Source organism: Brassica napus, chromosome C4 (genome assembly GCF_020379485.1).
Source record: "Brassica napus cultivar Da-Ae chromosome C4, Da-Ae, whole genome shotgun sequence".
Taxonomy (NCBI): Eukaryota; Viridiplantae; Streptophyta; class Magnoliopsida; order Brassicales; family Brassicaceae; genus Brassica; species Brassica napus.
The window spans coordinates 56,414,934-56,427,976 of record NC_063447.1 but is presented as its reverse complement, the minus strand read 5'-3'; the positions used below and the strand labels follow the sequence as shown (position 1 = coordinate 56,427,976).

Genomic DNA, 13,043 nt, shown 5'->3' with positions numbered 1-13,043 from the left:
TTCTTCAATGGCTGACAAAAAAAAAAGATACAATTCTGCAATGAATGAACATGTGTTTTGCTTAAGTGAATGACTAAAAAGATACAACTCTTCAATAAATGCACGTGTCTCTTGCTTAAGTGAATGATTTTTTTTAAAAGATTTCTATTATGAAAGGGTCTCAATGGTTAATCTTCTAAAAATATACAACTTTTCTATTGTGAAATGATTCAGTGAAAGGGTTAAATAGTTAATTTTTTGAAAAGCTACAACTTTATGAACATGTCTTTTGCTCGTGAAATATGAAAACATAATCAAGATTTTAAATGGAATTGTAGCTATTAGATTAATTAAAAGTTAGGAACAAACTCCACCCTTAAAGTTGAGTTTTTTTTTATATAAAAAAAGATAACATCAACGTTTAGATAAATTGGTATACCTTTTTTAAAATGAATTTTATTTAGTATTGTAGTAGAAATTGTGTTTTAAAAAAAAAGCGTTAAATTTTTTTTAGTATTTGTAGTAGATTTTGGAGTACTTAGTTATTGTCCCCTTACAATCTGAAACATAGAGTTTAGTGCCTTTCACTTTTATATAGAAAATTTTTCTCACGTGATTAAAATTTTCTAAATCCATCACTGCAAGAACCTTATGCATAAATGTATAACTGGTATCTATATTACTCTTTAACTTTCTTTTAGTTCTTGCATAAGCAAATTCAGTTTCTACCGTGCTTTATCCTTGATATTATGATGGTTGTGTTGATACAATGTGGGATTGTGAAGAAGACGTTGAGACATTAGATAGCGGGAAAAGTGTGAACATATGTGGAGAGAATTAATGGAGCAATGCTGGTCGTTTGATCAGGCGATACTGCTAACATTTACAGAGATTAGTGATCGGCTCCCGTCCAGTTGCCTTACAATCAGGGACAGATCTAGAATTGTATTTAGATGGGGTAAACAAATTTTTCATTTTATTTTGATTTTTGATGGGAGCATTCCATATATTTTACAATAAATACAAAAGAAAAATATAAAATTAGATGGGGGCACATGCCCCCCGTACTTTAACCCTTGCATATGCCCCTGTTTACAACCCAAGCGATGAACCTACGCCGTCTGTGGGAGTAAAAAGAGAGGAAGAATCATTTGAACAGCTATAAGAATAAAGGGTAGATATTGTACAAAAATTGAGATTCCAATTTATCTACTAGTAATGGAAATATAAACTTGAAGAAAAATGGTATATCACTGATTCACAATCGCAAGAGGGTTCTTCTACGCTTAAATAAATAAATTTGAGGCTCAAATGAAGCTAGTGGAGAAAGTTCGGGGTCATCTTGTAAACGTTTTAAAAAGGCTCGATCCAGAAGATGAAAATAGATACACGGCACGCACTTCAAAAGCCCAAAACTGGCGGAGACACTATTTTTTGTCAAAATCACATTATTTTAGTGTAATTTCAACACTAAAAAAACATTTTCCTCCAACTATAACACCAAAATTTACATTAAAAATTATTTTATAATATTATATATATTTATGTATTTATTTATTATTTATTTAATTGTTTATTTTATTAATAAATTAAGTGAATAGTTTTTATTGGGGTGAATAGTATTTTAGTGTAGTGAATAGTGTAATGTCAGATTTGGTGTAAAATTATAGTGTTACATTAAAATTGCGTAATTTTTAGTGTTGGATTGGAAAAGATTTTTGTGTCAAAATGATGCTAAAATAATGTCTGGGAGTTAGGGTCGGAGTGTCTGTATATTTCTGATAAATGTGAAAATTTTAGATCCGATTATGTTTAAGGACAAGGCTAATACTCTGTTTGATTCGAAAATTTACAGGATAAGAGAACGTGTGTCCAAATGGAATTATCAGCCACTTAATTATTAACAACAAAGAAAAAAATGATAATTTGATTCCTTAATTTAGGATTAACAGTTAACGTTCAAAGCGGTGAGCTATCTTCCTTATAAACCCGACGACTGTAGCTTCCTTCCCGTTACACCAGATCGAGTTTTTTTTTCTTTCTATTATCTTTAAATTAATCTGCAAAAAAAGAAAAGAAAATGGAGAAAGCGATCGAGAGGCAACGAGTTCTTCTTGAACATCTCCGTCCTTCTTCCTCCTCCTCCCACAGTTTCGAAGGCTCTCTCTCTGTAAGCTTTCCCTCTCTCTTTCGATCTATCGCGATCTCTAGGTTTCCGGATTATACTGATTGTTCTCGATCTTGATTTCGAGTTTTGATAGTGAATTATCATTTGATTCGATGCATGCCTGCCTATGATCTGAAAACTATGGTTTGAGAGAATTAAATTTGGTTTTTGGTTTAATTGATTGAGAGAATTGAATTTGGTATTAGATAGAATACCGGTTTAATGTTAAATCAGTTGTCGGTTTAGTTTCCTTTAGCTTAAACCGATGTAATATATATAGTCTGAACCATGTAACAAACTCAATCATCAAATTAATTCAATACATTTTATATTTGTTTTTTGTTTGTTTATAAAGGTCAAAGCTTTATCTCGTTAACGATTTCGTTTTGAACGTATTAGGCTTCTGCTTGCTTGGCTGGGGACAGTGCTGCGTACCAGAGGACCTCTCTCTATGGAGATGATGTTGTCATTGTTGCGTATGTCCCTTGTCTCTTTCTAACATCCTTGTGATAATATAATATTCACGCTTTTATTTTGATACATTGCAGGGCGCATAGGACTGCACTTTGCAAGTCCAAACGTGGCAACTTCAAGGATACTTACCCTGATGATCTCCTTGCACCTGTTTTGAGGGTCTGTCTGCTTTCTCTTCTATTCTTTATTATTGTTTTTTTTTATATTGTGTTATCTTCTTGGTGCAGGCGTTGATTGAGAAGACTAATCTTGACCCGAGTGAGGTTGGTGACATTGTTGTTGGTACTGTTTTGGCTCCGGGGTCTCAGAGAGCTAGCGAATGCAGGATGTCTGCTTTCTATGCTGGTTTCCCTGGTATGCTTCTTCTATGTATACAAATCTTTGTGTCTACTTTCTGAATGCTGATGTTGTTATGCCCTTGGGCAGAAACTGTGGCGGTAAGAACCGTGAATAGGCAGTGTTCCTCTGGGCTTCAGGCTGTTGCTGATGTTGCCGCTGCCATCAAAGCTGGATTTTATGATATTGGTATGAGAATAAATGTCTTTGATTACACATTGCTTGATGTATTTGTGTTCGTCTAGCTGACGGTGATGTTGGATGCAGGTATTGGGGCTGGACTGGAGTCCATGACTACCAATCCGATGGCATGGGAAGGGTCAGTCAACCCGGCGGTACTGTCTCTGAAATCTCTCTTCTCTGTGTTCTTAACGGGCTCTGTTAAGTTTTATAGCACACTATAGAACCTATTATGTTATTGCAGGTGAAGAAGTTTGCGCAAGCACAGAGTTGTCTTCTCCCTATGGGTGTTACTTCAGAAAATGTAGCACACCGCTTTGGTGTTTCAAGGCAGGAGCAAGATCAAGCTGCTGTAAGGGAACTGAATTTTTTTATTTAGTATCGTTGTAATTTCAGATAAATTCATAAATTTGAGCTCTTGATGCTAAGTTATCAAGTCATATTGCTAGGTCGACTCGCACAGAAAGGCAGCAGCTGCTACTGCTGCTGGTAAATTCAAGGATGAGATCATTCCTGTTCAAACCAAGGTTTATTCCTGATCCTCCATACAATAACTGTAACTAAGACTTGTATTGGTGCATTAATTCCTGAACTTCGATCATGTTCTTCTGGTTGTTGATAACTTGTGTTTTCTTTATTTTCAGCTTGTTGACCCAAAGACAGGTGATGAGACACCCATTACAGTTTCTGTTGATGATGGGATCCGACCAAGCACAACTCTTGCTACTCTTGGGAAGCTGAAGCCTGTGTTTAAAAAGGACGGCACCACAACTGCTGGTACTTTTCCCAAAAATCGATTCTTTCGTTGCAGAGAGACACTTCTTTTTATCACAAACTTGAATCCATTTGCGTCATGTGTTCCTTGTCAAACAGGAAACTCCAGTCAAGTAAGTGATGGTGCAGGAGCTGTTCTCCTCATGAAGAGAAGTGTTGCTACCCAAAAAGGACTTCCCGTTCTTGGTGTATTCAGGTGGGTGAGACGTTGTGATGTTCATTCACACATATATGCTAGTATCTGGACAGCATACATTGTTCTTTCTGTATTTTCCGACATTTATTGGTTTTCTTAAGTAGCACGTTATTGGACAACTTTTCAGGACATTTGCTGCAGTTGGTGTTGATCCAGCAATCATGGGTGTCGGTCCAGCAGTTGCCATTCCTGCTGCAGTTAAGGCAGCTGGTTTAGAACTCGATGACATCGACTTGTTTGAGATTAACGAGGTAAATAGCAAATACTTTCATGATCTTCTTCTCACCAGATATCTCGTCCCGCACATTCTGATGCCACCACCCTCGGGTTTTGATTCTTGTGTGTTCAGGCATTTGCATCTCAGTTTCTATATTGCCGTAACAAGTTGGGACTTGACGCAGAGAAGGTCAATGTCAATGGAGGCGCAATGGCCATCGGACATCCTTTGGGCGCTACAGGTATATAAGAACGTAGCTATGAAAATACTATTATTGTTTCTGTTCACCAAGCCAAAGAGTGTTGGTTAATACTCTCAACCAAACTCTTGAAAATGTAATATGCTGCAGTCAAGTCAAGAGATCAGAGAGTAAGATTAGCTAATGGTTGTTGAATCTCTGACAGGAGCTCGTTGCGTTGCTACTTTGCTGCACGAGATGAAACGCCGTGGGAAAGACTGTCGATTTGGGGTAGTGTCAATGTGCATTGGTAAGCTTCTCTCTCTTACTCTATACTCTCACACTCGCAATCGCTAAATCGGTGTCTGAAAATGCATTGTTGATTGGGAAAAATGTTTGCAGGGACGGGGATGGGTGCAGCGGCTGTGTTTGAGAGAGGAGATGGAGTTGATGAGCTTCGCAACGCAAGAAAAGTTGAAGCGCAGGGCTATTTGTCAAAGGACGCTCGTTAAAAGATATGATGTGCATAAATAACCAACAAAGACCCTTTCACTCTTCAGAATATTTTGTGACCTCAGCACTCTATATCCTCCTTGGAGAGAATCTGGTCCATTTTCCCATTTTCTTCAGTTTATTATAGTTGTTTTGAATAAAGCAGCACAACCAATGTTTGCCTGAGTCTTGTATTCTTGACCAGGTCATGTGCTTTAAGTATACTATTTTTTTATTACGTGAAGGTAAATCTTCTATACAATATTATATGTATGGATGATATCGGTCTTCTCGAATTACAGTTGTTGCTTCTGGAAATAATATAATTTTCAGCAGGCAGCAATTTTAGAAACTTTCATATGTCAAAAGATTCTACTACGGTCGAAGTTATGATTTTGATGTTTAATAATTACAGAGGACTAATTTGAAACTAATGTCAACAATATCAATTGCGGTGGTGGCGCAGTTGGCTAGCGCGTAGGTCTCATAGCTACTGAGTGATCCTGAGGTCGAGAGGTCGAGCTTCTCTCACCCCAAAATACCTTTTTTCCCGTTTTGTGTCGGGCAATACCAAAATTTGCACTTGGAAAACTAGTTACTATATGCTAAAAGTAGATGAGAAAATCAGTTATATACATGCCAAAATTGATGTATATTCCAATAAATTATATATTTTAACAAAACATATTGATAAACTTGCACTTATAAATCAAGAAAATACTTGAAGAAATAAGAGTGGACATGGGTGCATGTGAGTTGATAGGATGATTAAAACGTTTCAAATTTCTCCGGTCATCAGTAACGGTAAAAATCATATGAATTTCTCAAATATGAATATTTTATTTATTTAATTATTATTTTTATTTTTAAAATCATTGAAATACTAATTAAGAAATAAATGTGATTTAAATCTCTCACAAATATTTGTGAGTTTTTTTATATAAAAGACTCTTCTTAATTTCTCTCTTATATTTTGATTAGTTTTATTTGTTTAATCGACAAGAGTATGTGAAAGACTCTTGATGATGTCTCATAAACTTTGAAAATTTTGAAGTCAATCTATTTAAATTACCTGGAAATCATCCAAATACACAAAAAGATGAAGACTCTTGTACAGAAACACTTACTTTTAGACATTTTCTTACATAATGTTGAAACGACCGTACGCTATCCATTATTCAAAGTTGAAACTTAATTACTCAACTAAATACGCTGGGACATACGTTCAAAGTTGAAACTTAATTACCAACATCACTAACTTCTAAGAAGCACACAAATTAAATACAAAAATTCAGAATTTGTTGTTTAGTCCTTTATTTCAAGGTTTTATTTTTACGAGCCGACTACATATAGTTTCCTAAATTTGGTTGTTTAATTCTTAAATTCAAAGGTTTGAATTTCCATATTTCTTGTTCAATACATTAGATATATATCTCTTCGTTAGTCCCCGATTCTCTACGCGTTTCGGCGCTTGTCTTCTAGATATCTACCTTCCTTCTTTCACGCCTATATAAGTCTCTTATCGATTCGGCAACTCCTTCAGACAGCGTCGTTTAAATGGCGCAACAATCGTTGATCTATAGCTTCGTCGCTAGAGGCACTGTGATCCTCGTGGACTTCACTGATTTCAAAGGCAACTTCACGTCCATCGCTGCACAGTGCCTCCAAAAGCTTCCTTCCTCAAACAACAAGGTCATCTACAACTGCGATGGTCATACCTTCAATTACCTCGTCGAAAATGGTTTCAGTAAGTCATGCGGTGCCGTTGATTTGATGTACTGATCGTGCGTTGTATGCTTGTTTTTTTTTATCTCCTTTGCGTCAGTTTCTTATCTTTGGTATGTATTAGCTTTAATTGATGTTATGTGATATGTTTTGTGGGTCTTTAATAGAAGAACAAGCCTTGTTCTGTATCTGTTATTCGAAGTTTTCAGCTTTATTGTTTTTGGCTGGCTGGTTTAGAATTTCCCTACCTTTAATTGTGTCCAAGGGATCATGGGTTCGAATCTCACCTAAGGAGAGCTAATTTAAAATGGTTTGAGTGTCGTCCTAGAGTATGTCCTACAGTATGTACGGCCATGCAAAAAATAATCACTATGGGGATTATATCACTTGAGAGCAATTGCATTGGAGTATTCCTTATGTAGCTCAGTTTTACTATACTTGATTAGGTTTCAGGTGGTGGATATGTATTTTTATTATAGTGTCAACTTTCTTATATGTCATATATTGGATCATCTAATCTTGTTTATCTTATGCATGTCTCAGTATGGAACTTGAAAGTTTAATCTTTTTTGTTTTTGTTGTGCAGCTTACTGTGTTGTTGCAGTTGATTCTGCTGGGAGGGAGATTCCTATGGCCTTCTTGGAACGAGTTAAGGAAGATTTCAACAGGAGATACGGTGGTGGAAAGGCTGCAACTGCTCAACCAAACAGCTTGAATAAAGAATTTGGGTACTTCTGTTTGATCAATTCTTTTCTTTATTGCTATTGAAAAAAATTCTGTTATTTTCCTGGGCATATAGTTGGTTTGACTCTGTTTTGGACTGCTATATAGGTCGAAACTGAAAGGGCACATGCAGTACTGCATGGATCATCCTGATGAGATTAGCAAGCTTGCTAAGGTGAGAGCTCAAGTGTCTGAAGTTAAAGGTGTCTTGATAGAAAACATTGACAAGGTTTGATTCTGACCCCCTTTTTAGCCATATTATTTTATGTTTCCAATAAAGTTTGGCTAGTATGACTTAAGTATCAATATTGTTTTTCCTATTCTGCTGTTTAAACCGTTTATACATTGTTGTGGAACACATTCATTTTTCAGCTTTATGACCGTGGTGTGAAAATTGAAAATTTGGTGGAAAAAACCGCAGACCTTCGTTCACAGGTTAGTTCTCGTGTGAAAATGTTTAGACGTCCATAGATGGATTTTCGAACATTTATTTGAACTCAAAACTGTGTACAGGCGGACGTTTACAGAACAAAAGGAGATCAAATTAAGAAAAAGATGTGGTTTCAGAACATGAAGATTAAACTCATTTTCCTTGCAATCATCATTGCCTTGATCCTCATCATCATCCTCTCAGTTTGTGGTGGCTTCAACTGTTAAAAATAATTCTTGAACATTTCTTCGTCCTCGTTTATATATGTTCGTTGTACTGCTTTTGTTGTGGTTTCTAAATTATCATGCTATGTTTCTGCTTAGATTGTACTTGTTGAAATTGGTTTTGTATAGGCCGTGTATGAATGTTCAACATTTTGCCAACACTTTTATTGCTTGTACCGACAATGATTCTTGTGAACCATTATTTGGAACTGATATGAACGCGCTTGTGTGTTGCCTTGGTCGTTCTTGACTTCTTGCGAATTGCTATGATGGTGATGACCATTGACGAGGGTATAGCATAGTCTACCCAGTTCATAAATTTAACTGGATTTGGTCTGACCTAGTCAGCATTGTCACCATAGTTCCCTAAAACTAGTCAAGAGTCTTGTTTTGTTCGTTGGTTAGGGATTTACTTGGTCCGTCCGATGTTTTGTCGGAAAACCCCGGACTCGGTCTCTCTCTTCTACAGTGGTCTGGCATCTTTATATATGGTTGTTCTTCCATTCTGAAGGCAGTCTGCTTTCCCAATTATGCTATCATCCATGTGGTTGAACCCTGGGGTAACAATGAATCGGACAATGATAATGTTTCTGATTCCACCAATCTGAAATTGAATAGTAGTTTATTTGGTTGAGTTGATGAAGGTAGACGCTTAATTCTATAGAGTGGTTTTTGTCTATCTTTATTAGCATCTTTGCTATATCTACTTATAATGTCTTTCATTCAAATACAAGTAATATAGAAGAGAGGCAAAGCTTAAAGAAAGGAGAACTAAGGTTCAGGCTTCATAGATTTCAGTTTTGAATTTTTTCTTCTTATAATAGAAAAAATCTATCAACCGTTGAAATTTCCCAAACTCTATACATTTTCTTTTTCTTTTCTTTCTTCTCTCTTTAATATTTTTCACACATTCCTCTGTTTTTTTTTTTCTTTCTAAATTCTATTTCTTTCTAAATCAGGTTTTGTCAAAAGAAATGGGTTCAGTTTCTTGCTGAAGAAACCAAACGACCCAAAAACAGAGAACTCTTATCATTGTAATGGCTTCAAGTCCACCCAAAAAGACTTTAAACTCACAATCCTCTTCCATAAGCCGGCCTCCACCGGCCGTCAAGTTTGGTCGCCGGACGTCCAGTGGCCGCAGTGTGAGCCTCTCCCGCGATGATGACATGGACGTCCCTGGAGACTCCTCCAGCCAAACCGATTACATCAACTACACCGTCCACATGCCTCCAACACCAGACAACCAGCCTGCTGGCTCCTCCGGCTCCACCTCTGATCCAAACCGCAGTGCCCCCAGGAACAAGATGGAGAGGAGATTATCCGTCATGAAATCGAATAACAAGTCAATGTTGTTGAGGAGCCAAACGGGAGACTTTGATCATAACAGGTGGTTGTTTGAATCTAAAGGGAAGTACGGAATAGGCAATGCGTTCTGGTCGGAAGAGGATGATAACTACGACGGTGGTGTTAACATGTCGGATTTTTTAGACAAACCATGGAAGCCTCTCACCAGAAAAGTTCAGATTCCAGCCAAAGTTCTTAGTCCTTACAGGTGATTGGTTTGTCTCTAAGATTTTCTTGGTTTTTGTTACACAACTTACAATGTCTCCCTCTATGTGTTCAGGTTATTAATCGTATGTCGTCTTGTGGTACTCTTCTTCTTCCTCTGGTGGCGTATTGCGAATCCTAACGAGGATGCAATGTGGCTATGGGGACTATCTATAGTATGCGAGCTTTGGTTCGCTTTCTCTTGGATTCTTGACATTCTTCCGAAGCTAAACCCTATAAACAGAGCAACAGATCTTGCTGCCTTGCATGACAAGTTTGAGCAGCCTTCTCCTTCAAACCCTACTGGTCGCTCTGATCTTCCCGGTGTTGATGTGTTTGTATCCACAGCTGACCCGGATAAAGAACCTCCTTTAGTTACTGCGAACACCCTTCTTTCGATCCTCGCTGTAGATTACCCAATCGAGAAGCTTTCAGCTTACATTTCAGATGATGGTGGTGCGATTCTCACCTTTGAAGCCATGGCTGAAGCTGTTCGCTTTGCTGAGGTTTCATTCACACACTCTCTATCTCTTATTCTGCGTCTTGGCTACTCTAATAGATTATTTGATAAAGGTTTTCGTTAAGTTTTTTTGGACTTTCAACTTAAAACCAATATGCTATAAGTTGATTGGTCCTAACCATTATATATTAATCTATTAACACTTTTAGATTTTCATTTATTCATTAACACTTTTGCATTTCTTTGCAGTATTGGGTGCCATTTTGTAGAAAACATGACATAGAGCCAAGAAACCCTGATAGTTACTTCAGCCTCAAGAAAGACCCAACAAAGAACAAGAAAAAGCACGATTTTGTGAAAGATCGTCGTTGGGTCAAACGCGAGTATGATGAGTTCAAGGTTAGGATCAATGGTCTTCCAGACCAAATCAAGAAAAGAGCTGAGCAATTCAACATGAGGGAAGAGCTTAAGGAAAGGCGTATTGCCAAAGAGAAAAATGGCGGTGTACTGCCACCTGATGGAGTTGAGGTGGTGAAAGCAACTTGGATGGCTGATGGTACGCATTGGCCAGGGACATGGTTTGAACCAAAACCTGATCATTCGAAAGGAGACCACGCCGGAATCCTACAGGTACTGATCCATCAACTTTGAATTTAGATAAAAAAAACCAAGAAACATAATATAACTTGAAATCCTATTTGTAGATTATGAGTAAAGTACCTGAGCTTGAACCGGTGATGGGCGGACCGAATGAGGGTGCATTGGACTTCACAGGGATCGATATCCGAGTACCGATGTTTGCGTATGTGTCGCGTGAGAAACGTCCAGGTTTTGACCATAACAAGAAAGCTGGTGCCATGAACGGTATGGTTAGAGCTTCAGCTATACTATCAAATGGTGCATTCATCCTCAATTTGGATTGTGATCATTACATCTACAATTCCAAAGCTATCAAAGAAGGAATGTGTTTCATGATGGACCGAGGTGGTGATAGAATATGCTACATTCAGTTTCCACAAAGGTTCGAAGGAATTGACCCATCTGATCGGTATGCAAATCACAATACTGTCTTCTTTGACGGTAAGTTCTTGAATTAAAAAATTAACTGTAATGCCTGTGTCACAAGCCACCATAGCTTAAACAACTTTTTTGATCACTCAAACAGGTAACATGAGAGCATTAGATGGTTTACAAGGACCGGTCTATGTCGGAACAGGGTGTATGTTCCGAAGGTATGCTCTCTATGGATTCAACCCACCTCGAGCAAACGAGTACTCAGGCGTGTTTGGTCAAGATAAAGCCCCTGCTATGTATGGCCGGACTCAGTCCGGGGCGTCCCAAAATTCCCAAGCATCTGACATAGAGTCCGATACACAGCCTCTTACCGATGATCCAGATCTTGGTCTGCCCAAAAAGTTTGGTAACTCGACCGTGTTCACAGACACTATCCCAGTTGCAGAGTACCAAGGACGGCCTCTAGCAGATCACATGTCAGTTAAAAACGGAAGACCGCCCGGTGCTTTGCTCCTGCCTCGACCACCCCTTGATGCTCCAACCGTAGCTGAAGCCATCGCTGTCATTTCCTGCTGGTAAGGTTTCGGATACTAGATTTTGACCCGCGCTTAAAAGTTAAACCGAGTGTGAATATGGCTTTCCAGGTATGAAGACAATACAGAATGGGGAGATAGAATAGGATGGATCTACGGGTCAGTCACTGAAGACGTGGTGACGGGCTACCGTATGCACAACCGTGGTTGGCGGTCCGTTTACTGCATCACAAAACGTGACGCTTTCCGCGGCACAGCTCCAATAAATCTCACTGACCGTCTCCACCAAGTCCTCCGTTGGGCCACTGGCTCAGTAGAGATCTTCTTCTCCAAGAACAACGCGATTTTCGCCACCAGGCGGCTCAAGTTTCTCCAGCGAGTGGCCTACCTCAACGTCGGTATCTACCCTTTCACCTCCATCTTCTTGGTCGTCTACTGCTTCCTCCCAGCTCTCTGTCTCTTCTCCGGCAAATTCATCGTCCAGAGCCTCGACATTCACTTCCTCTCCTACCTCCTATGCATCACCATCACCTTAACTCTAATCTCCCTCCTCGAGGTCAAATGGTCAGGTATTGGACTCGAAGAATGGTGGAGGAACGAACAGTTTTGGCTCATAGGAGGCACGAGCGCTCATCTCGCAGCAGTTGTTCAAGGGTTTCTCAAAGTGATAGCTGGAATCGAAATCTCTTTCACATTGACATCTAAATCCGCAGGAGAAGACGAAGACGACGTCTTTGCGGATCTTTACATTGTGAAGTGGACGGGGTTGTTCATCATGCCTCTAACGATCATTGTAGTGAACCTCGTTGCGATTGTGATAGGAGCTTCGAGGACTATATATAGTGTGATTCCGCAGTGGAACAAGTTGCTAGGAGGGACGTTCTTTAGCATGTGGGTATTGACTCATATGTATCCGTTTGCTAAAGGGTTGATGGGTCGGAGAGGAAAGGTTCCGACCATTGTTTATGTTTGGTCGGGGCTTGTCTCGATTACTGTCTCGCTGCTTTGGATCACGATCAGTCCTCCAGATGATGTTACAGGCGGTGGAGGAATATCAGTGTAAATTGAATTAAAATAATACTCAGAGAGGTTTTTGAATCTTTTTTTTTTTATTTTAAGAATTTGGTTTATGTAATCATGTTGAAAAGAGAAATAATGTTTTTAGTTCTTGATAGTTTTTTTTTTTTTATTGTTACATGGAACTTTTAAACATACATAGCATGGCTCTGTTTTCTCTCTGTTATGTTAACAGATGATGGTATTAAAAGATGAAAACATAGGAAAAAAGGTTTTTAGTTGTAATTGAGTTACATATAGTCAAATATCTGAGAAAATCTGAACATTTGTGTATGGTCCAAATCATTGACAATTCCTTTGTATGTTTCCTCTGCTT

The 13,043-nt window shown here is 38.4% G+C and overlaps 3 protein-coding genes across 3 annotated transcripts; all 3 read left to right on the top strand.

The window, feature by feature from the left end:
* The first annotated feature begins 1,829 nt into the window (after positions 1-1,829).
* Positions 1,830-5,345, top strand: LOC106377106 (3-ketoacyl-CoA thiolase 2, peroxisomal-like). The gene is made up of 14 exons (XM_013817274.3): positions 1,830-2,149; positions 2,546-2,622; positions 2,695-2,779; positions 2,848-2,974; positions 3,047-3,145; positions 3,224-3,291; positions 3,381-3,488; positions 3,586-3,663; positions 3,781-3,913; positions 4,010-4,106; positions 4,234-4,357; positions 4,456-4,564; positions 4,728-4,811; positions 4,904-5,345. The coding sequence occupies exons 1-14, from the start codon at positions 2,060-2,062 to the stop codon at positions 5,011-5,013; spliced, it is 1,389 nt and encodes a 462-aa protein (XP_013672728.1). The 5' UTR covers positions 1,830-2,059; the 3' UTR covers positions 5,014-5,345.
* A 602-nt stretch (positions 5,346-5,947) lies between these two features.
* LOC106373921 (vesicle-associated membrane protein 722-like) lies at positions 5,948-8,256 on the top strand. Its single transcript, XM_048754972.1, has 5 exons — positions 5,948-6,740; positions 7,305-7,446; positions 7,550-7,670; positions 7,814-7,876; positions 7,955-8,256. Exons 1-5 carry the CDS (start codon positions 6,551-6,553, stop codon positions 8,096-8,098), a joined length of 660 nt encoding a protein of 219 aa, XP_048610929.1. The 5' UTR covers positions 5,948-6,550; the 3' UTR covers positions 8,099-8,256.
* Positions 8,257-9,132: 876 nt separating this feature from the next.
* Positions 9,133-12,713, top strand: LOC106377107 (cellulose synthase-like protein D1). The gene is made up of 6 exons (XM_013817275.3): positions 9,133-9,647; positions 9,720-10,149; positions 10,353-10,733; positions 10,808-11,183; positions 11,269-11,692; positions 11,762-12,713. The coding sequence occupies exons 1-6, from the start codon at positions 9,133-9,135 to the stop codon at positions 12,711-12,713; spliced, it is 3,078 nt and encodes a 1,025-aa protein (XP_013672729.1).
* The last annotated feature ends 330 nt before the right edge of the window (positions 12,714-13,043 follow it).